The sequence below is a fragment of the Ursus arctos genome, unplaced genomic scaffold, assembly GCF_023065955.2.
Source record: "Ursus arctos isolate Adak ecotype North America unplaced genomic scaffold, UrsArc2.0 scaffold_17, whole genome shotgun sequence".
Taxonomy (NCBI): domain Eukaryota; kingdom Metazoa; phylum Chordata; class Mammalia; order Carnivora; family Ursidae; genus Ursus; species Ursus arctos.
Window position 1 is genome coordinate 45,740,128 of NW_026622841.1, and position 23,618 is coordinate 45,763,745.

Genomic DNA, 23,618 nt, shown 5'->3' on the forward strand with positions numbered 1-23,618 from the left:
TGGGCAACGTGGATGAGTCTCACACCCACACATCTGACAAGGCTGAGTGAAAGACACCAGACTATGATTCCATTTGCATGAAGTTCGAGGGCTGGCAAAACCCATTTATAGTGAAAGCAGTCGGAATTGTGGCTACCTCTTGGTTGGAGGGGGCGATGATGTTGACTGGGAAAAGGCCTAAGGAAGGCTTTGCAGGGCTACAAGTGTTCCATGGGCTTCCTCTGCGTGGTGGCTACACGGATCTGTGGCAGCTAGTCTCCTAGAAGATCTTCCCTGCTCTCCTTCTCCGGTATTCCTTGTGTAGCTCTCCTGCACTGGGTCAGGAGAATACGGCAAAGCACAGCCCGACAGAAGAAGAGTGTTGTCAGGGGGTCACCTGCCCCTGTTCCCTCCTGCTACCTACAGCTGCTTCTTCTGGAGCCAGTGCTAAGCTGAGCCTGGACCTTCTTTTTTTTTTTTTTTTTTTTTTAGGCAGTCCATCAGCAAGACTTCCAGCATCTGTGAATACAGCAGTGAGTTCTCTGACATCAGCAGCAAAAACGGGCCAACTTCTCCATCAGGCACAGTAGACACAGTGCCCAGGGCCCCTGATACTTTGAAGTTCACACAAAAATGTTTTAATTTCTATTTCTTTTAAAATTAGAAAAAAAATAAGAATGTAACAATAATGAATGTGTAATAAAGAAGCTAGCCTGTATTGTGTTTGTCTCTATACCCATGCAGTTGTAAAAATGTGCTTTTAAGTGGTTGTTTTGGCCACACTGAGATACCACCTTACGCCAGTTAGAATGGCAAAAATAGACAAGGCAAGAAACAACAATTGTTGGAGAGGATGTGGAGAAAGGGGATCCCTCCTACATTGTTGGTGGGAATGCAAGTTGGTACAGCCACTCTGGAAAACAGTGTGGAGGTCCCTTAAAGTTAAAAATTGAGCTACCCTATGATCCAGCCATTGCACTACTGGGTGTTTACCCCAAAGATACAGACGTAGTGAGGAGAAGGGCCATATGCACCCCAATGTTCATAGCAGCAATGTCCACAATAGCTAAATCGTGGAAGGAACCGAGATGCCCTTCAACAGATGACTGGATTAAGAAGTTGTGGTCCAACTGAGGACTTCAGAGGGGAGGGGGGTGGGGGAATGGGATAGACCGGTGATGGGTAGTAAGGAGGGCACGTATTGCATGGTGCACTGGGTGTTATACACAACTAATGAATCATCGAGCCTTACATCGGAAACCGGGGATGTACTGTATGGTGACTAACATAATATAATAAAAAAATCATTAAAAAAAAAAAAAAGAAAAAGAAAAAAAAAAAAGAAGTTGTGGTCCATATATACAATGGAATATTATTCAGCTATCAGAAAGAACGAGTTCTCAACATTTGCTACAACATGGACAGCACTGGAGGAGATAATGCTAAGTGAAATAAGTCAAGCAGAGAAAGACAATTATCATATGATTTCTCTCATCTATGGAACATAAGAACTAGGATGATCAGTAGGGGAAGAAAGGGATAAAGAAAGGGGGGGTAATCAGAAGGGGGAATGAAACATGAGAGACTATGGACTATGAGAAACAAACTGAGGGCTACAGAGGGGAGAGGGGTGGGGGAATGGGATAGGCCGGTGATGGGTAGTAAGGAGGGCACGTATTGCATGGTGCACTGGGTGTTATACGCAACTAATGAATCATCGAGCCTTACATCGGAAACCGGGGATGTGCTGTATGGTGACTAACATAATATAATAAAAAATCATTATAAAAAAAAAAAAAGAATGAATGAAAAAAAAAAAGTGGTTGTTTTGGAAGGAGGAAGGGGCACCCAAAAGCAAAGGTAGCTAGGGCCCACGAAAGTCATGATGCAGCCCTGAGCAAAAGGAGGGGTGCTATGGGCTGAATCGTGCCCCCCAGATCCGTAAGTGTTTAAGCCACCCAGTCTATGGTATTTTGTTCTGGCAGCCTGAGCTAAGACAAAGGGGAAAAGTGAACAAAGTAAACGAAGAAGGGCTGGGTCCATCAGCATGGGCTCAGACATCACGGGGTGAAGTCAGTTACAACCCCCTACCCCAAAGGCCTAGCTTTGTCTTCATTTCCTGCTATCAAACTTCAGCCTTCAAATTAGAAACCAGGCAGGTTCGCAACCTGTGCCATAGTTAGGCATTCTTTTTTCTTTGCCCCCTTGTATCACGGCCTATTTTGAAGTTTCCAAGTCAGCAGGGGGGAAAAAAAGCTTCTATATTGGAAGGATTCAAAGGCATTTTGTTGTAATAAAATTTTATTAACATGAATATACTGCTCAAAGCACACCCAGAGTCTCGAAGATGAGATACAGTCAATGTTTAGTCAACGAGGTAACCCACAAGAGGGTTAAAGAACATGTTTTATGGAGGACAGTGGGATCGTCTGGGTTGAATACACTAAGAGGTCAAGTGAGATGACAGCAAAGGGGTTGTCATTAGATTGGGCAACACAGAAACCAATGATAACTGTAACGAGAGCACGTATCCCTGTGATTATCCAGGCTTTGTGGGGAGGAGGGCAGCTGGACCCTCACATCACTCCTTGCAGCAAAATAATTCCAGATCATGATTTCCACGGAATCATTAAAGCTCTAGAGGAAAATATGGAATAATTTTTTATTGTCCTACAAAGTACAAGTCAATATGAAAAAGAAAGGAATAGAAAAGAAAAAACACAGAAAAAGAAGTAAATCATTTATAAATGTATGAAGATTCTTAATCTCACTTATAATTAATCTCTTATAGTTAATAATTACTAAAATACAAATTAAAGCATCACCATTTTTAAAAATAAGAAATAAAATAAGTAGCAGCTCCTGGGTGGCTCAGTCGGTTAAGCGTCTGCCTTGGGCCCAAGTCATGATCCCAGGGTCCTGGGATCCAGCCCAGTACGGCTGCCTGCTCACCCGGGCATCTGCTTCTCACTCCTCTCCCTCTGCCCCTCCCTCCAGCTCCTGAGTGCACGCGCTCTCTCTCTCTCTCTCTGTTTCTCTCCGTCTCAAATAGATAAATAAAATCTTTTTTTAAAAAAGAAATAAAATAAGTAAAATCACAGATGCCATTTTTCACCTATCAGAATGGCAAAGAAAAGTGTTGCCAAGGAGGTGGGGATCAGGCATTTACGCAGGTTGTTATTAGCAAAGGAGTAAATTGCAATCTCTTCGGAGGGCAATTTAGCCAGAATGAAAATTGAAATGAACATTTCCTTTGAGCCAATGATAATTTTTTCCAACAGCCCTACATGTACACAATTGCAAGGATTTAGGCACAAGGGTGTTCATTGCATTATTGTTTCCAGTAACCAATGTGACAAACCAAATGTCCAAAAGGCTTATGTAATGCATCAACACGATTCACGTGAGCATTTCTAGACTTCCCCTTCCATCTGCAAGGTGAAGAGAATTTTGGTTTGGGTCAACTTTGCCATCTCTCTCCCTACAGTAAATGTCCAATAGCTTTTAGACTTTTGTGATACAGTATCATGAGGAAAGGAGAGGACCCAGAAAGATGCCAAGCTTTGTGGAATCCGGACAAGCTCAGGAATGTGAGGAAGCAGATGGAAGAATAGAGGTGAATTTTTGCAGTATTACTGGAACCATACAAACCCTTCATATATACCAGAAATGCAATTTGAGACTTGAGTAATTTCAAAATACTGCTGGATGGTGAACTATATTTTACTGACTTAGGTACTGCCCTGAGACTGGCCTCCATCACTCCGGCTTCGGGAATGTTACATACACAGAATGAAATAATATAGAGCTAGTAGAAGTAGGGAGGTGGAAAGGGTATATTGATAAATGTAAAAAAAAAGCCAGCTCCACAGTATGCCCCACTTCTTTTAAAAGGCCATTTATTGGGGCGCCTGGGTGGCACAGTCGTTAAGCGTCTGCCTTCGGCTCAGGGCGTGATCCCGGCGTTATGGGATCGAGCTCCACATCAGGCTTCTCTGCTAGGAGCCTGCTTCTTCCTCTCCCACTCCCCCTGCTTGTGCCCCCTCTCTCACTGGCTGTCTCTCTCTGTCAAATAAATAAATAAATAAATAATCTTAAAAAAAAAAGTCCATTTATTATATTCACATACATGCTTTCAAATGCGGAATCTTCCAAAGATGTTTCTGCATATTTATAAAGATGTGTGTCTAATAATTTCATTTTCCCTCTTATTTTCTCCTTTATTATTATGCAGTCAATGGTGTTTATAATGACAGTGGTACTAAATATTACCTAAACTAACAAAAAGTCTCTCCTAGGATCTCCACCATGTTAAAACAATTTTTATAGAAGGAAAAAAATACACCACAGTGTGACTGATTACCCATGATGGAATTCTAAATGGTTTTTTATTCTGTCCCTAAACTTCTGTGTATTTTCAAAATTTCTACTATAAGTATGAATTACTTTATCAGCAAAAAAAATTCTCTTAGAAATATGATAATTTATTTTAAAAATAGTTCCTAGGCATTTGGCTATTGTTGAAGTCGTACAAAAGAACTAGGGAAAAAATGGCTAAAGTTCTTTTTGTTATTGTTTTGGTGAATAGTGAACATAATGTGGGGGGGCATCAAAATTTCTGCCCATTCCAGAAACGTCTCATACTTCCTTTACTCAAGTTAATTATTTAGTAAAGGCTTTTTTTTCTTTCTTTTTTCCATTAGGACTTTGCTAAAATTGGAAGGGTAACTAATCCACCACGATCCCAGGAATCCACTAGAACAGTTAAGTTTAGACTTTGACTGTGATTGGAACCACGTGGAGGGCTTATTAAAACTCAAAGAGCTGGCTCATCCCGAGTTTCTGATTCAGTGGGTCTAGGGTGGAACCTCCAATTTGCAGTTCTAACAAGTTCCCAGGTGATGCCGATACTGCTGGTTCAGTGACAACAGTTTGAGTCCCTGCGGAACTAACGCACACTACTTTATCTCAAATGAATCACCAGGGGCGGGAGAGCGCACAGTTGGAGGAGGGCCAGCAAGCCCTCACGTAAGATCTAGGACTGAAGGTCTAGAGGAAATCCCTATAGTTTCAACGCCCAGCCAGCCTGGTGGACATCTCAGGGCTGAGGAGGTGGGGAGGCAAGACAGTAACCAAAGCAGACGCTTTGTAAGCGACGCTGGGAGTATCACCTGCATCATGGTCCTACCTAGGACTGGGTTTGATCATTGCTACAGCTGGTATTTAGTCTTTTCATTGTAAATTGGCTTCCACGTTGGGAAAAGAGATCCTTACTTACATTTCCTTAACTTCAAAATGATAATGACTGATGCTTTTGAGCGGTCTCAATAATTGAAATGAGGGAAAATGTTACTAGAATTGCATATAATAAAAATAAGCGCAAGAGCAAAAAAGAGACTACGTGCAGGGCTCAAAAATGAAGACGCTTCTTTTTCTTTGTGTTACCTAACTTCACCTAGAAATTAAAAATGGACCCTGGTCCCACTTCTGGGTCAACCTTGCGGGGAGAGGGGGGGTTGGGGAGGGTTCTCCCGCCGACGGGTCCAAAGCCACGCTACGCGCAGCTCGGCCAGCGGGTGGTGTAGTTCGAGCGCTTTTCCAAACGTGGGCCGAGAGGTCACCAGGCGGAGATTGGCTAGCTCGGGACCATCGCCCACCACCGCGCTCCGCCCCTCGCGCTCCGGGATCACAACACGGTCAGGCCACCGCGCGGCACCGCCCCGGGCGTCGCTGAAGCCCGGTCACGGGTTCCTTTTTGGTGGCTGAGTCTCGGGCGGAGAATTTGCTCGGAGTGCTAATCGGGGCCGAAATAAATAACTATGCCGCTGAGGAGTGGGATCGGAATTAGGAAAATAATCTCCCATTTGCTAAAACCCTCTCGCCCACCGTCCCCCGTCCAGGAAAGACAAAAAGTGGAAAAAGAATTAAAAAAACACCAAAACCACAGACTTTCGGCACAACTCCAGAAATATCCTCCCCAGCCGGATTCCAGAAGTTCGGCTGCTCCAGTCTGGGATCCCTAACCTACGTCTCGCCCCCAGGGCCACAGGACGGCGGAATGTAAAGCTGCCACCGCAGAGGGAGCCCCGCCCCCGCCCCGGCTGGGGCCCGCCCCTTCCCCGCCCCCCCACCCCCGGGTCGGCCCCGCCCCAGAACGGGTCCCGGGCGTCGCGGCACCGCCCAGAAAGGGGAGGAGCCGAGGACGCCTTCCTTTTTCCTGACCTACGCTCGCAGGCTGCCGCCGGCGTCTGCTCCCTCCCTCGACTGGCACGGGATCCTGAGCCAACCCAGCGCGCCGAGCTGGAGCGAGCCGAGCCGAGCCGAGTCCCGCCGCTGTCTGCAGCCCGGCACCGCGGCAGCATGACCGCGCGAGGCCCAGCCCTCGGCCTCCTCCTGCTGCTGCTCTGTCCCGCGCAGGTGAGCGGACGTCCGCGACCCGGGGGGGCTCTGGGGGGGACGAGGCGGGGCCGCGAGGCGGTGAAGGCTCCCGGTTCCCCGAGCCGGCGCGGGTCCAGCCGGTCCCGGGGAAGTTGGTTCAGCGATGGAGCCCCGGGCGCCCACCCCCGCTCCGATTTCTTTCCCTGGCCACGCACTCTTCTCTGTGGTCTGGAAAAGGTGGCAACTGGAAGCAGCTTGCTTGACCTCTTTTGAGCTCATTTCAGCTGTGGTCATTTAATTTCTGGGTTTAGGATGTGGAATCAGAGGGAAGGACGAAAGTGGGTAGAGAGGGGGAGGGATCTTATTTATTTAACCTGCCTTTAAAAAAAAAAAATCCGGCCACATGCGCAGGAACTCTTTATGAATTTGTTTAGAATATCCTACCACTTGATTTCCCCTTCTCCCCCGAAGATGGAGGTGGGAGGGGAGGTAAAAAAAAAAAAAAAAAAAGAAACAAATGCCAAGCGCCAAATTGAAACAGTCCTAAGTAAGTCAGCTTGATCTTCTCGAGAGTGCTAGTTACTTGTTATTAACTGTCTTTTACACCTTTAGAAACAGACCCAGAAGAGGATAATCGAGTTTCCCCTTGTCACAATATTAGCTAGCTACAGAGTGGGGCCTGCAACTCAGTGGCCTAACACCCTGGGTCAGCTTTTCCTTGGTTCAGTAGCCTAGGGCATGGATGCCTCACTGCCATTTATTACTGTTGTTATTGCAGAAGTGTCAGGTGCACAGCTTTATAATTTAACATCTGTATACACTACAAAGTGATCCCAAGTCTACTTACTATTCATCACCATACAGTTGACCCTTCACCATTTTGCCCAGTCCCCAACCCCCTTCCCCTCAGGTCTGTTATCTGTAAGTTTGGTTTGGTTTGTTAGATTCCACATACCAGTGAAATCACCTGTATTTGTCTTTCTTCATCTGACTTACTTCACTTAGCATGATCCCCTCAAGGTCCATCCATGTTGTCGCAGGTGGCAAAGTCTCATTCTTTTTTATAGCTGAGTAGTATTCCATTGTATAAATATATTACATCTTCATTCATCTGTCCGTGGACATTTAGGTTGTTTACATACCTTGATTATTGTGAATAATGCTCCTGTGGATGTAGGGGTGCATGTAGCTTTTCCAGTTAGTGTTTTCATTTTCTTCGTGTAACTGTTCAGAGGTAGAAGAGCTGGGTCGTATGGTATTTCTGTTCTTAATTTTTTGAGGAATCACAGTGTTTTCCACAGTGGTTGTACCAATTTACAATCCCACCAACAGTGTACAAGTGTTTCCCTTTCTCTGCACCCTCACCAACACTTGTCATTTCTTGTCTCTTTGATAATAGCCATTGTAACAGGTTCGAGGTGATAACCTCATGTGGCTTTGATTTTCATTTCCCTAATAATGATCGTGAGCATCTTGTCATGTACTATGGTATGTCTCGTGTGCTGTCTGTATGTTTTTGAGGAAACGTCTGTTCAGATCTTCTGCCCGTTTTTTAATTGGGCTGTTTTTTGTTTGTGTTGCTGAGTTGTATGGTTCTTTATATATTTTGGATATTAACCCTTTATCAGGTATATGGTTTGCAGATATGTTCTATTCAATAGGTTGCCTTTTGATTTTGATGTTAGCTTCCTTTGCTGTGCAGCTGTTTAGTTTGGTGTAGTCCCACTTCTTTATTTTTCTTTTTGTTTCTCTTGTTTTTGAAGTCAGTTCCAGAAAGACATCACTGACTAATGTCCAGAAGATTACCACCTATGTTTTCTTCTAGGAATTTCATGGTTTCAGGTCTTCTATCCAAGTCTTTAATACATTTTGAGATAATTTTTGTGAATGGCGTAAGATAGTGGTCCAGTTTCCCCAACACCAGTTATTGAAGAGACTATCCTTTCTCTACTGTATGTTCTTGGCTCATTTGTTGTAGATTAATTGTCCATGCCTCTATGGGTTTATTTCTGGGCTCTCAATTCTGTTTCATTGATCTGTGTGTCTTTTCTTATACAAATACCATACTACTTTGATTTCTATAGCTTTGTAATATAGTTTGAAATGAGGAAGTATGAGATCTCCAGCCTTGTTCTTCTTTCTTAAGATTGCTTTGGCTTTTTGGTATCTTTTGTGGTTCCATATAAATTTTAGAATTATTTGTTCCTGTTCTGTGAAGTGTGCCATTGGAATTTTGATAGGTATTTCACTGAATCTGTAGATTGCTTTAGGTGGTATGGACATTTTAACAATATTTTTCCAACTCATGAGCACTGATTATCTTTCCATTTCTTTGTGTCTTTTTCAGTTTCATCAGTGTCTTATGGTTTTCACCTCCTTGGTTAAATTTATTCCTAGGTATTTTATTCTTTTTGATGTAATTGTAAGTGGAATTATTTTCTTAATTTCTCTTTATGATGTTTCATTGTTAGTGTGTATGGTTTTGTTGTTAGCATGGGTGCAGATTTCTGTGTACTGATTTTGTATCCTGTGATTTTACTGAATTCGTGTATCATGTCATCTGCAAATAGTGACTGTTTTACTTTTTCCCTTCCGATTTGGATGCCTTTTATTTATGTTGCCTAATTGCCATGTCTAGGACTTCCAATACTGTGTTGAACAAAAGTGACAAGAATAGGCATCCTGTTCTTAGATGAAGAACTTTCAGCTCTTCCCCATTGAGTACAATATTAGCTGTAGGATTGTCGTGATGGCCTGTATTACGTTATGTTCCTTCTACATCCGCTTTGTTGAGAGTGCGTATAGCCATCATAAATGGATGTTGAATTTTGTCAACTGCTTTTTCTGCGTTTATTGAGATGATCATATAATTTTTATCTGTCATCTTGTTGGTGTGATGCATCACATTGATTGATCTACAGATGTTGAAACATCCTTGGATCCATCGAATAAATCCCACTTGATCGTGGTGTGTGATCCTTTTAATGTATTATTGGATTTGGTGTGCTACTATTTTGCTGAGGATTTTCGCATCTGTGTTCATCAAGGATATTGGACTGTAATTTTTTTTTTTAATAGCACCCTGGTCTGGTTTTGGTACAGGGGTAATGTTGGCTTCATAAAAGGTGTTTGAAAGCTTTTTCTCCTCTTCAGTCTTTTGGAAGACTTTGAGTGTAGGTATTAAATCTTCTTTTAATGTTCAGTGGAATTTGCCACTGAAGCCATCTGGTCCCTGAACTTTTGTTTGTTGGGAGATGTTTTATTACTGTTTCAGTCTCCTTACTAGTAATCAGTCTATTCAGATTTCCTACTTCTTCATCATTCAGTCTTGCAAGATGGTGCGTTTCTAGAAATTTATCCATTTCTTCTAGGTTGCCCAGTTTGTTGGTTTGTAATTGTTCATAGTAGTCTCTTATGCTCCTTTGTATTTCTGTGGTGTTAGTTGTAACTTCTCTTTCATTCTGATTTTGAGCCCTATCTCTTTTTTCCTAGTCACAGACTGAGAGTGAAGAAATGGAAAAAAATATTCCATACAAATGGAAATGGGAAGAATACTGAAGTGGCTTTACTCATATCAGACAAAATAGACTTTAAAACAAATATTGTAATAAAAGACAAGGGCATTCATTACGTAATGATAAAGAGGCTGCTCGAGCAAGAAGATACAACATTTATAAAGATAAATGCACCCAACATTGGAGCACCAAAATCTATAACACAAATATTAACAGACCTAAAGGGAGAAATTGAAAGCAGTACAATAATAGTAGGAGATTTTAATAGCCCACTTTCATCAATGGATGAAAAATCAATAAGGAAATATCAGCCTTAAATGACACGGTAGACCAGATGGACTTAATGGATATAGACAGAGCACTTCCTCTAAAAGCAGCACAATATACATTCTTCTCAGGTGTGCATGGAATATTCTGTAGGATAAATCACATGCTGGGTCACAAAACAATCTCAGTAAATTCAAGAAGGTTGAAATCATATCAAGCATCTTTTCCAACCACATTAGTAAGAAACTAGAAATTAGGGGCGCCTGGGTAGCGCAGTCGTTAAGCGTCTGCCTTCGGCTCAGGGCGTGACCCCGGCATTCCGGGATCGAGTCCCACATCGGGCTCCTCCACTGGGAGCCTGCTTCTTCCTCTCCCACTCCCCTGCTGTGTTCCCTCTCTCACTGGCTGTCTCTCTATCACATAAATAAATAAAATCTTTAAAAAAAAAAAAGTAGAAATTAATTACAAGCAGAAAATAGGAAAACCCACAAAAATGAGGAGATTAAACAACACGTTGCTGATCAACCAATGGGTCATTGAAGAAAATCAGAGGAGAAATTACAAAATACCTAGAGACAAATTAAAAGAGAAATATGACCTACCAAAAATCTCTGGGGTGCAGCAAAAGCAGTTCTTAGAGCCAAGTTCATAGCAATACGGGCCTACTTCAAGGAAGAAGAAAAATCTCAAACAATGTAACTGTAACTTTACACCTAAAGGACCTAGGAAAAGAAAAAAAAAAAGCCCCAGATTAGTGGAAGGAAGGGAGTAATAAAGATCAGAGCAGAAATAAATGAATTAGAGAAACTAAAAAGACAAGAGAAAGGATCGGTAAAATTAAGAGCTGGTTCTTTGAACAGAGAAAATTGACAAACCCTTAGCTGTATTCACTGCTCTGTGTCTGTAGTTTTCTCTTTTAACACCAGGGTTTGGATATAGCGCTGGTTAAGCCAGACGAGGATGCAAGAGTGGATCTCTGGGACCCTATGCCCTTGTGCCCACTCATGTACGTGTCAGCAACAAGGAGGTAGTAATCGGAGGGGAAAGCAGATTCGGGGCTTCCCTGCATTAGGAAAACCTCTCCTTAAATTTCTGGGTAGTTCTTAGAAGCAGGTCAGTTTTGCTGACCCAGTAAGGTCCAGGAGCCAGGAGAAGAGCTGTGGCTCCCTCCTCTCTGTCTGTGGAGGGGATCCCCAGCAGTGTGGGCTTGTGGGGGGAGCACACCTCTGGTGCCTGGTTGGGAGGGGGGTAGAGCAGGGCAGGGAGGTGGTTTGCCATGGGGTCAGCAGGTAGACTGCTCCCTAGCTCTTGCTGTGGGCAGGTTACTCTGTCCAGCCTCAGGGGTTTTTTTGAAGACAAACAATACCTTGTAGGATTATTGGGGTTATTAGGTAACATGATATATGGAGAGACCTTGCCACTGTAGTAAAAACTCAAGAAACAGGAGCAATTCTGTGCCGTTGAGAAAACACAGCTATTCAGTTTGCCTCGAATTTTAGGTCAGGATCTGGTAGACGGGCTTCACACTGGTAAGTAGCTTTAACTTGCCTCTGAAATCCTGTCACCTCAAGGTAATATCCAAGACTGATGGCCAATGAGTGCCTCTCCTCCTAGGACTTTAGAGATAGGTCAGAGGTTCATCATGAGTCTTGCAGAATGCCTGGAAAGGTCAGTAAATCTTAACTGGAAATATGCCTTTGTTACTTTACAGATTAACTCCCTCGCGTGGGCTGAGGTTTCCAGGACCCCTGAACAGACTGGGGGGAAGGGGAAGGGTCTGCTTTTAGAATTCTTGCTAGTGATAGCACCTTGTCTGGGTTCAGCCTAAACACTCAGAAAGTTCTGTCACAGGATTAACAGACCTAACTGTCCTTTGTAGGGTCTGATAGACATTTGGGGGGGGATTTTTGCCTTTCTTAATTTTTAGTTTCTACAGATGATGAAATAACACTGGACTTGTAAACCTTGTGGTCCTCCAGATAATGTGTGCGGGTTTGAGAAACCGTATGTCTCTCTCCTGTCTGTAATTTTTACATGCTTTTTCTTGAGGAACTTGGAACATAGTGAGGTCTGGGTAGGAATTAAGCCATTAAAATGGTTTTTTCCTGAAGAGATCAGCAATGGTTTAATCTTTTGACCTGAGAGCATTGAAGAAAACCCACATTCGCCCCAATTTCAGATGGTTAATCTTTCCCAGTCTCTCCTACTCCTTGATTGATGCTGTGCTCAGATATCTTATTAACATAAGTAATCAAGGGAAAACGAGGTTTTTATTTTAGCGAGTGGGCAGAAAGAAAACGACTTGCTGAATAGGTCTTTGTACTGCTTCAGCGTTTGTCATATTACCCAGAACAAAGAATCCCTCTGGTCTGAAGACAGTATGCTCTCTCTTTCCTGGGTAACCCTTCCCCACCCTCCACTCCTCCCAAAAGGGAGGCTTTTCAGGGTGTTTTAAGGATGACACATTATCTGCTGTGGAAGCCAGGGGTAGACCAATCTCTAATCTGACCGTGGGTGCCCCTTTCTGCCCTGTCACCCGTAGCTCTGTGAAGGGCATCAGCTCTCCAGCCAAATAAACTACTTGCTGTCAAAACCCTGCCTGTCGTCCAAGGCCCAGTTCAAATGCTGCATTATCCATGGCACTTGTTACCCTGTTCCCCAGCTAGAATGCCTTCTCTCCGAGGCTCTAAATCTGGGCTCATACAGCAGAAGCCGCCTTTACCTGGGTGCAGGTCTGGACTCTTCCTCTCACCAAGAGTGATCTTGGGCAAGCCAGTGATCCCCTAGGGCCTCTGTCTCTTCCTCCATAAAATCGGGTTGACATCTATGCCTACCTCTCACAGTGCTCATGGAAAGAGAGAAGAATATCGCTTGAATTAAAGTAGTAGATTGTAGGCTCCTTGAGGGCAAGAACTGTATTTTACCATTTCCGGTATGGCCAGGACTCTCTTTTCTGAGTCACCAGATCGTTGGGCCTTCATGGGTTTAGGTGTGGGGATAAGGTGGAAGGATTCAGAGGCTGGTCGAAACCAGAACTGCATTGCTTTCTGGGTGATAATCGATATTCAACTCTGGCCCAACAAGTTTTTCTTTGCTTGGACTATGCCTCTTATTTTCAGTCTTTGAAATATTTGCTTTGGCAAGAAAACTTAGGGGAAAAAGAGAAAAAAAAACTGTTTCTCATTTGTTTTCTTTTTTTACATTCTACCCAAACCTGTTTTTGATGCAAGTGTGCTCTTGGGGGGCTTGAGAGGGAAGTTTAAAAATGTGTTCTTTATCTTATTGTCCCTTAGGCCACAGAGGAACTCAAAGTTCCTGTCACTCACGAGTTTCATAAATATAAAGTGGTTGCTAGGGGCACAGTGTAGATACAAAAATAGACCAAAATTACCTGTACAGAAAGCAGTCTGTAAACTGTAAAGTGCTGTGTAACTGTTAGTAGTCTCTGTCCCTGGCTTGTTCATACTCGATGGGAAGAAGGGTGAATACGTAAAATTACAATACAGGGCAAAATGTGCTCTAACGAAGAACAAAATGTTACGGGGAGTCAGTTTTTGAACTGACCTTTGGAGGGTGAATTCATGCTTACCAGGTAGACAAGAGGAAAACGAGAAAGGAAGGGGGAGTTACCTACTCGTTATGAAAAACCATTCAACTATATACTTGAAAAGGGTGAATTTTATGGTATGTAAGTTAACTCAAAACTTTTTCCAAGTGGTGTTCTAGCTTACAGGAAACTAAAAAGAGAGTTACCTAATTTGTGCGTAGTACTCCATTGCTAGGACACATCTGGTCTCGTTTTAACATCACAGGGCCGCTCTGAGATACGTGGGATGCCGTGGTTCCTGTTTTGCAGGAAATTAAGGGTACTAAGGCTCAGGTGTGTCCCAGAGTCACGTAGCTAGTAAATGGCAGACTAGGGGCTTGAACCACGGTCTTCTGACTTGTGCTCTAATTTATTCAGATTTAAAATCTTGCTACCAGATTCTCCATATTTAGCGAGCGAAATTGAGTGAGTTTCAGCAGCTGTTCCAGATGGCCTGTAGGGCGTCGCCTTCAGGGCTCGTTCCTAGCTCCAGTCTGGCTTGTCCAAAAGCCACTGATGAATCAGCCCTCGACTTAGCCTGCTGACCTGTCCCTTGGTTCACTTGCCACACTGTGTGAACTTTCCACAGGAAAAGACCTGTGGACGGTATACACTCCCATCTACTTTCTTGTTTTCGCTTTAGTCTTGTGGCTTTTGGATTAGTTTTCAAACCTGTGGGGTGTGAAGGCTCAGAAATGTCTAATACCAACTAGTAGTAGGACCTTGGGCAAGTCACTTAAAGAAACTGCAAGCTAGAGTGGTTATTTGTAAAGTGAAGACAAAGTGGAGACAAGCTGAGCCTATCTAACTAAAAATGTATGAAGTAAACACCCATTTACAGGCACGCCTGGTGCTCCCACAGACTCTCCTTTGTTGTGTGGATATGTTCACCCCGGGATAGCTGTAGAACAGAGTTCCAGAGATATCCATCAACGGAAGTCAGACCAGACAGGCCTCCACCCCACATGTGCTGCCATATTTGTTTGGTGTGCCTCCCTGACTCCAAGGAAACAGCAGGCAGCTTAATCTCTGGATAGGTTCTCCGTGTCTCTCCCTCCATCCCATTCTGCATTGTCCTGACTGGCTAGGCCAGCCCCTCTGCTCCCTGCCGAGGCCTCTCCCTACCCCCTACCCAACACGCCTTGCTGGAGCTGGAGCTGGTGTGGCTCCAGGTCTTCCATGAGCTCTACCCATCCAGGACAGTGGCAGAGGTAAGAGGACCCGGCCCTGCCCTCCACGTGCCATGGGGTGGCCAGTGGAGGCCTGGAGCTGAAGATGGTCGGTAGTAACTGACGTGACTTGACAGCTGCCTAGAGACGTCAGTGGTAGCCATTATTTCCACAGGTGAACACGTTTGGGTAGAAAGAGGGACGCTCTGTCTGTAGGACCCTCTGAGGATTCCTCTGTACACACGGAGCTGGAGTTTGAGCAGTCCAGCAGCTAGGGAGTGGGCATCGGGGATAGGATGGAGAATGTTTAACTCACTTAGCCTTCAAAATTGTCATTCTCGTTACTGATTTTGTCACTTAGGAGCCACGTGACCTCAGTCTTCCCTGAGCCTCAGTTTCCTTGCTTGTAAAATGCTGCCCTGCTCCTCTAGAGGGAATCTGAGAAGTACGCGAGGCAGGAAGGAAGAAGTCCCTTAACTTTGTGCCCAGCACGTGGTTGCCGTTCACGAAGCATTTTCGATGAGTTGGTCAATACTTGAGATTGACTGCAGGCAGCCTGGAGCGTAGGACTGCGTTGGTGACGTGCAGGGCCTCTTCTCCGTATGCTCAGACGTGCTTTCGTAGAGCTCCCCGTTGGGGTCTGTTTAGCAGTTGCTATAGTTGCTGACATATAGCAGAAGGGGCATTTTTTTTTTTTAACTTGCTGAACTACTATTATTATTGGAAGAAACGTCCCTGTCCAGTCATACACCCAATCATTAAGTTCCGGAGCATGATGTGAAATGGCCGTATGACCTCACCTTGAAAAGTAGACACACTCTAGCCTTGTACCTCCTAAATTCTGGTGGAAGGCCAAAACAAGCAGTAGTTCTCATTTCTGAACTTCTTACGTAATCCATTTGAACTCCTTCAGCTCATGGAGAGGTTCGACGGTTTCTGAATCGGTGAACACTGGCTCAGGTACTGCAGAGACTTCCAGAGCAAATATAACAGCTGGGCTCTGCGCTTGGTGATTTTGCGGTCCCCCTAGGGAGTCGAGACAATAGCCAGAAACCACGCTTGGAACCTCTCCCCATATACGCGACTTCATGATGCTTGTAAATTCTGCTTCATCCTAGGGCAGGAGCCCAAGATCACAGCCCGGCCAGGGCCTGTCATTGTGAATGAAGTTTTCTCCCTCCCCCTACACCCATCATGAACCTGTTGTCTGTGGTTGCTTTTGAGCTGCAACAGGCTAATTGAGTATTTTCCACAAAGACCTTATGGCCCGTAAGCCTACAGCATGTCATATTTGGCTCTCTATGGAAAAGACCCGGATGAATATAGTGAAGGGCAGTTCAGATTGAGCCGAAAGGAGTCTGTGCGGGGTTGTTTAGACTTACCTGTGAAAAAGCTGTTTAAAACTTACTGAACTTGTCCGTCTCTACAGGTTACCTGTTGGGAGGAATTAAAAGCCTAGAAGACCCAGATCTAATACAGTAGCATTGGTTAAATCTAGAATTTGGGGTGGTTACTTCACATATACCTGTGATGCCTACGGATTTGTGCTGAGTGGGTACGGAGCCCATAATTAAAGGAAATAAATCCTACTGTCATTTATTTTTAACATTTTAGGAATCGGTAAAATTTTAAAAGGCTCGCGTAAGACGGTTCTCGTGGTTATAAATAGCTCTGCATGACTGGTCGGTGTCCACGAGACCTACTGTGAAGAATCGTTACCCTCCGGACTCGGGTCTCCGGGGCTGGAGCGCAGCTGTGACAAGGCGCGTCACGCGGCTCTCAGACCCGCAGCTTCTGATTCGGTTTGCGCTGCCGGTCACGCTTCTCTGCGGCCCGCTCTCTGCAGTCCTTGCCACTGGGCTTTTCTCTCACATGCAGGACGTCTGAGCTCGTCTCGTGGTAAAACGCACAGGGTATGAAGCGGACAGCTTTCCGGCGTACAGCTCGGTGGCCCGACGGACGGCTGCTTCTGTGCGGCCCCAGCCGCCCGGCGCTGGGCTCGGGTTTGGTGGGGCGCACCTTGGGCCCCGGCGGACCGCAGACGTGGCTGGGTTCTCGTTCCGCCTTGCCTCCCCAAGGGCGTGTCAGTGATGTGAGGTCAGCAGCAGGTGTTCTCGTATCCCAGTAAAGGCGGCGTTCGGCCACGCCTCACTTTTGGAAAGCAGGTGCTTTGCTTAGGAAGCGTGTGCCCTGTGTGCGAGCTGTTGGTTGCACGGCGCGCCCTCGGGCTTGGTGTCTGCTCATGCTGCCCCGACGTCCCAGGGATCCTGAGGTGCATCCATCATCTTTGTCCAGAAAGTCCTGACCACCCCCTGTGCTGTGGCAGTTTGGAGACTGGCAATCCCGTCGTTCCAATGCCGGCTTGGTTCTGGTGGGATACAGAGATGAGCATGGCTCAGCCAGGAGCAACCCGCGGTGTAGCCAGAGGAGTAAGGAGCTCCGGCTTCTGAACCAGCCCGGAAGCAGCCAGGCCTCCGGGGGGTCTGGCTCTGCCATTTTTAGGTGTGGTCTCCTATGAGTCACTCACTCCACCTGTGGTAGCGTCAGTTTTCTCCTCTGTAGAATGGTGTTATTCCAGGACCAGCCTCCCAGATCTGAGGATTGAGGGATCCAGGGCCTGGATGCTGGGGGAGGTGGCTGCCTACCCTCGGGTGGGGGATGGGGGGAGCCACTGGAATGATAGAGCTCAGGGAGGGCAGGGGCTGTGCTTGCCTGGGTCCGGCAGGCCCATGGGGGAGATGGTGGTGGAAGAGCGGCCTTGGCAGGTAGTGGGAGTGTAGGGAGTGTCGGGGAGGGAGGCACAAACTGCACAGGGGCAGGCACGGCCCCCTCTGTGGGACAGAAGGTAAGGAGCGTGGGAGACGAGCTGCACACCGGAGCCAGGTGAGCCATGTGGAGCTTGTCTCCCGGGCGGCAGGAAGGTGGATGGTAGGTTTCCGAGCATCGGAAAGCTCTGGAGCCTCAGCTCAGGAAGAGCCCAGCTGCCGGCTGTGTAGGAGACTTGCTGAAGTCTGCAGGGTGGGTGGCAGGGGGTCTGTAGGGGAGTAGTGCCCGGGGGAACAAAGGATGGCTGCGGGCTCAGCAGGAAAGGGATGCAGGGAAGGAAGGGGCACCAGAAAGTGCACCTGCCCCGGGAGCTTCCCCAGGAGGAGAGATCGGCCGTGGAGGAAGGATCAGTTTCCTTTGGAGCACCTGGGATTGTGGGGCAGGTAACTGGAAGTGCAGCTGGAGAGAAATTGGGGTCCTTTGACCAGGAGGGAGAATGAAATCGGGGCAGTGTTTATTGGTAGGAGCAGGCGAAGGGATGCACAAAGAGATGAGATTGAGAAGGTAGAAGACAGGGGTCGGGTGGTGGAGGCCCCTGAGGAGGCTGAGAAACACTGCACCAGCCACACCAGCCACACCAGCCGGACTAGCTCCACGGCGTTTTCAGCTGAGGCTGATCAGAGGGAAATGCGATGAGAAGAGCTGAGGTGGAAAAGAGGGCCCCCCCACCAGCGCAGTTGTGTGAGTGAGTGCACACACGCCCATGCCTCCTGCAAGGTAGGGTGGGGAGGGGTTGTGGTGCCAGAGTGAGGACCTTAGTAATGCAGTTGATTATATTTTATTCCGAGTCTGTTTCTGGAACTGGAATGTTCTGGTTTGAATCCTGGCTCTGCCACTTGGACAAATTAGCCTTTCTGTGCCTCCCATTTCCTCATCTGTAAAATGGGTATAATAGCACCTCCCTCATCAATTTGTTGTGAGGATTAATTGGATTAACATATGAAGAGCAGTGAAACAGTGCCTAGCACGCAAGTAAATGGCTTGTAAGTGCCTTTGGGCCCCGCTGGGTGGGGCTGCTTCTAGAGGCAGGTCGACCTTGGGAAGCAAACCTGCAAGCTTGAGTCAAGCACGATTTTCCTGGGCCCAAAGAAATTTCAGGTGTTTTACCTCAGGTCTTTGGGAGCTCAGTAAAGCCCTCTTTGCTGAGGTCCCAACTGTTAGAAGATGATAATAATGCCTTGCGTTTGACTGCATAGTGCTTTACAGTTTACTAAGTACTTCCACATACACTCTCGTGTCCTATCTTCACCGCAAACCTGTAAGATTGGCGGCGGTTATGAGCCGCCGTTCACAGGGAGCAGAACTGCCCAGCACAGTTAAGAACCCGCTCCACGGGCGGTCAGGCTCAGCGTGCACATTGATTGAGAGCCTCATGAGTTCTGAGGATCAGAACCCGGGACTCCTGACCTCCCCCCACTCCCCTGTCCCACCTCTGTTCTACCTGACCCTGGAAACTTCGCACTGAAATGAGAGATGTGGGTTAGAAAGGATGAATGGGAACCACACTGTGTTGGGCCTTTACTTTCTTTCCTAGCGCTGAGGGCTGAGGAAAGGGAACCGAGACTCCAGACCTCCCTCCTGTTAGTCATGGCCGAGTCATGGTTTGTTGACTGGATTTCTGTCGCTCCAGTGGGTGACTTGCCAGGCCTGGACCCGCTTGCCCTTTGGGTCTGCTGAGCATTCTGTGAAGTCTAGGGCGGGGCCCTTGTACTCAAATGACACATCGATATCAGCAGTTATGCCACCTCCTTAGCAAAAAAGGCAAAAAAGCTTTTTCAAGCATCAGCAGATCGATAATTTCCTTTAGTTGGAAAACTGGAGTTTTGGAAAGAGCAGTACTTTTCCCTGGAATCACTAGGTTTGTTGCATAATTGCTGCAATTCTTTTTAAATAAAAATGGCGGTGAAATTTGCGACTTCTTGCCGAAGGTTTGATATGTGGCATTGTTGACTACTTTTCACTTCCTTCTTTGTGTAATTTCCCTTCCTTGTAGCCTAACCGTATGAGTCCAGATAAGAAGGAGTAAGTCATAGTTTCTGTTTTAAAATATCTGAAGACCCCTGGGTGGCTCAGTTGGTTAGGCACTCGGCTCTTGGTTTCAGCTCAGGTCATGATCTCAGGGTCATGGGATGGAGCCCCACACTCAGTGCGGAGTCTGCTTAGGATTCTCTCCCTCTCCCTCTGACCTTCCTGTGCTCGCACGCGCTCTCTCTCTCGCAAATAAATAAATCTTAAAATATCTGAGGAATGAATTCAAAGTAATCCTGGCCCCTTGGATTTCCCACACATACAGACCCCAGCCTCCTGCAATCTGTTTTTTCTTTCATATTTTTAGCATTTCAGGGGCCTGTGGGGAGATTCGTATTTTGATGCTGGGGACCAACACAGACGGACTGACCTTGCATGTATGTTGGTAATGTGCCACTGACGCTGGAGAGAATTCGCTCTGTTGCTTCTAGTCAGATTTTTTTTTTTAAATGGCTTTTCCATGAGGTGTCTTGGGAGTGATGGTTGCTTCTTGGTAGCTTTTGTTTCCCCGTGGGACAGACGATTGCAAGACCGTGCAGGCCCGTGGCCCTGGCCAGCGTGGCCGAGCTCGCTGACGTGCTGATTCACTCTGCATCCTCCTCCCCACCCTCCTCCCCTTCTGAACTGTCTGCCAGCCTTGTGACTCTCACGTGGGAAATACGAGTGGCTCTTGAGAAACCCTCTACCGAAGAGTTGAACATTTTTCTTTTAAGATTGCTGAGGTGGTTTTCCTTCAAGTTAGCACGTGCCTTGCTTTCTAATTAAATCTCGAGGTCAAGGTGTTTATTCTTGTTTCTTCTTAGGGTTTGTTGGTGTGTTTTTTTTTTTTTTTTTTTTAAAGATTTTATTTATTTATTTGACAGAGATAGAGACAGCCAGCGAGAGAGGGAACACAAGCAGGGGGAGTGGGAGAGGAAGAAGCAGGCTCATAGCGGAGGAGCCTGATGTGGGGCTCGATCCCGTAACGCCGGGATCACGCCCTGAGCCGAAGGCAGGCGCTTAACCGCTGTGCCACCCAGGCGCCCCAGGGTTTGTTGGTGTTTTGGGTTTTGCTTTTCATGTGACTCGTGATGTGCTGATATTAATTAACCTTAATCTATATGGAAATGTTCCTTCGTTATTTGGAGTTTATGTAGTTTCTTATGCAGATGTGCAAAAACAGTGCCTTAATAATTGCAGACTCACATACTGTCTTGCTTTCTTTCCTCTACACTGATTCTTAGTGATCCTGACAGGAAGTATAGCTTCCTTTCATCAACAAATTAGCAGAAAGTAGAAATCATGTAAGTAATTTCTAGGACCTCCTTCACTGACTGACTTGACAAGCGCATTTTGGGCACCTGGTCTGTTTTAATTAATATTTTTCAAAACGTTTGCTACCCCGTGCCTCTTGCTGCCACTGCATTTTGCAGGTAACATTGGAAGGTCCTGTGTTCACTGTTGAAATTTCCTTTAGCCTTTGAGGCCCTGATGGATGGATTTTTGTGTCGACTCTGTAGGTGTTTGCACAGGCCTGCGTGTGGTATGGAGAGTGTGGAATTGCATCTGGAGACAAGAGGTACAACTGCCAGTATTCGGGGCCTCCAAAACCCTTGCCGAAGGATGGGTATGACTTAATGCAGGTAAGTTTGTCGTCCTGGGCACTGGGAACACAAAATGCTAATCCAAGATCCTCTGTAATTATACTGTAAATATCACAGTGGGGCTGAAATTAACAGGCTTAAATCTTATCCCAAACGCTTATCTGGGGCACACCACCGCGGCACAGAAGACAGAATAACTCCAGGGGCAGAATTTCTCTGGGGCTGACTTTTTGCCTTTCTCGTAGGTTCCCCATAGCAGGTTACTCTTTAGGGACTGACCTCAAATGTTGCTCTTTGCAGCTTCTTGAAAATGTACTGGAAGTTCACATTTTTGGGTTCCTGGATTTCAGGACTTGAACCGGTGAGGCTGCTAAGCGGCTATGACTCCCTTGTCCTCTGTTGAGTGATTCCTCTGTTTTCCACCCAGAGCCTCTGAACTTTGCTTACTACCAGGATTCTCTTCCCTACTGTCTTGTTTACCATTCCTGATAACACAGGGATATTAGAAGAGAATTGAAAAATCCAGGGGAAAAGACTGGTTCTAGAGGTAATGTAAATCAAGTTGACATAGGGGCAGCAGGTCTCCTTGACCTACGTGCTGCTTTCATCAGAATTATTAAAGACATCTGACTTTCCTGGGAATGACCAATGGAAGTAGTAAATAGCATTTGAGTTAAACTTAAGCAGAAAACCTAAGGGGGAAACTGATTGTCAAGGGAGAGTGAGCTTCCAGATAATAAAAAAATTTGAGAGGCACCCGTGTGGCTCAGTGGGTTAGATGGCTCAGGTCATGATCTTGGAGTTGTGGGATCGAGCCCTGCATTGGGCTCCTTGCTCAGTGTGGAGTCTGCTTCTCCTTCTCCCTCTGCTTCTGTCTCCTGCTTGTGCCGTCTCTCTCTCAAATAAATGAATAAAAATCTTCAAAAAAGAAGAAAAAAAATGGAAATATCTCTACTGCCTCTACTTTTGTGACTCCCTCTTTTATAAATAGTGAATTTGTTAGCCTTATATTTTATTTTTGTAAACATTTTATTTATTTGAGAGAGAGAGAACGAAAGAGAGCACGTGCGCACAAGTTGGGGGGAGAGGGAGAAGCAGACTCCCTGCCGAGCAGGGAGCCTGACCCGGGACTCGATCCCAGGCCCCTGGAATCATTGAGCCCAAGACAGACTCTTAACTGACTGAGCCACCCCGGCGCCCCAAATTTGAAAGCCTTTTAAAAGAATCCTGTGAGAACTTTGCAAACATGCTTCTTACCGTTGCGTACCTGAAAAAAGACTATGTGAATAAAATTGCTGTATTTCATTGAGAAATATATGTCCTTATCTGACTTTGCTCCTGTGATATCCGTGCTTTCTCACCCAAAAGGAGCTCTGTCCAGGATTCTTCTTCGACAACGTCAGTGTGTGCTGCGACGTGCAGCAGCTGCGGACCCTGAAGGACAGCCTGCAGCTGCCCCTGCAGTTTCTGTCCAGGTAGGCTGGCCGTCCACACGCGCGCAAAAACCGGTTTGGAGCGCCTGTTAACCGGGGACATTCTGATCTCCTCCTACAAGATAGTTTTCATGTTATTTCAAGAAAGCAGTCTTAGGACTTCTCAGAAATCAAACATAATTTCTCGATAAAGTCGTAGTTACCAGACTTCGTTTTCTTCCCAGTTCCATGCAGGGCTGAGGCCTGGGCTTCCTGTGAGGCGGCCCCACCCCGAGGGTGTCTGCACTGTGGACTGGGTCCCTTCACCCCGAGCCTCTAGGTGCTGTGCAGAGGAGAAGGGTTCTGGTGGTCCTGCCACGTCTGTGACCTGAGACCCTGCTCTGCAAGGTCCTCTGCATGGCCGTCCTCCCCACCCCCGGATGGCACGTGGTTCTCTCTCCCTGTGGTGACGTGAGGTGCTAGAGTCCCAGGCCTCGTCAGAGCTGGCTTTGGTAGCTGTTAACAAGATTGTTCTGGCAGAGTTGACTGATTTTGTCAAAATTAGTCCACCATCCAAGCTGTTCTCTATGACCAGAGAACCTGCATGATAGGTGTTCTTCTCGAAGCTTACTCAGCGGTTCTCAAATGTGCAAAAGAGCAAGCTGGTGGGGGTCTGTAGAACAGCCCCTCGTGGTATCTTTCTAAATTTTTCACACTGAAGCACCCTGATAAAGGTGGGTGGGGGGACACAGGAAGAGGGGAGGCCCTTCTCTGTGTGCGTATCATGGCGCGTGACAGGACGGTCGGCATCCCCTGAGGAAACCCTGCTTCTTCCCAGAAGCTTAAATTGGCAATACAGAGTGGAAAAGCACCCC

General features: G+C 46.2%; 1 protein-coding gene across 2 annotated transcripts in view; it reads left to right on the top strand.

Annotated features, from left to right (window-relative positions):
* The first annotated feature begins 6,184 nt into the window (after positions 1 to 6,184).
* NPC1 (NPC intracellular cholesterol transporter 1) overlaps positions 6,185 to 23,618 on the top strand; it is a 49,787-nt gene continuing 32,353 nt past the window's right edge. The window contains exons 1-3 of one of the 2 annotated variants that reach the window (XM_044383199.3): positions 6,185 to 6,396; positions 21,248 to 21,370; positions 22,700 to 22,806. In XM_044383199.3, the coding sequence (XP_044239134.2) occupies positions 6,340 to 6,396; positions 21,248 to 21,370; positions 22,700 to 22,806 (287 nt within the window). In that variant the 5' untranslated portion in view covers positions 6,185 to 6,339. Of the gene's footprint in view, positions 6,397 to 20,215; positions 20,528 to 21,247; positions 21,371 to 22,699; positions 22,807 to 23,618 lie in introns of those variants that run through there. The other variant, XM_057313189.1, reaches the window with a different exon arrangement.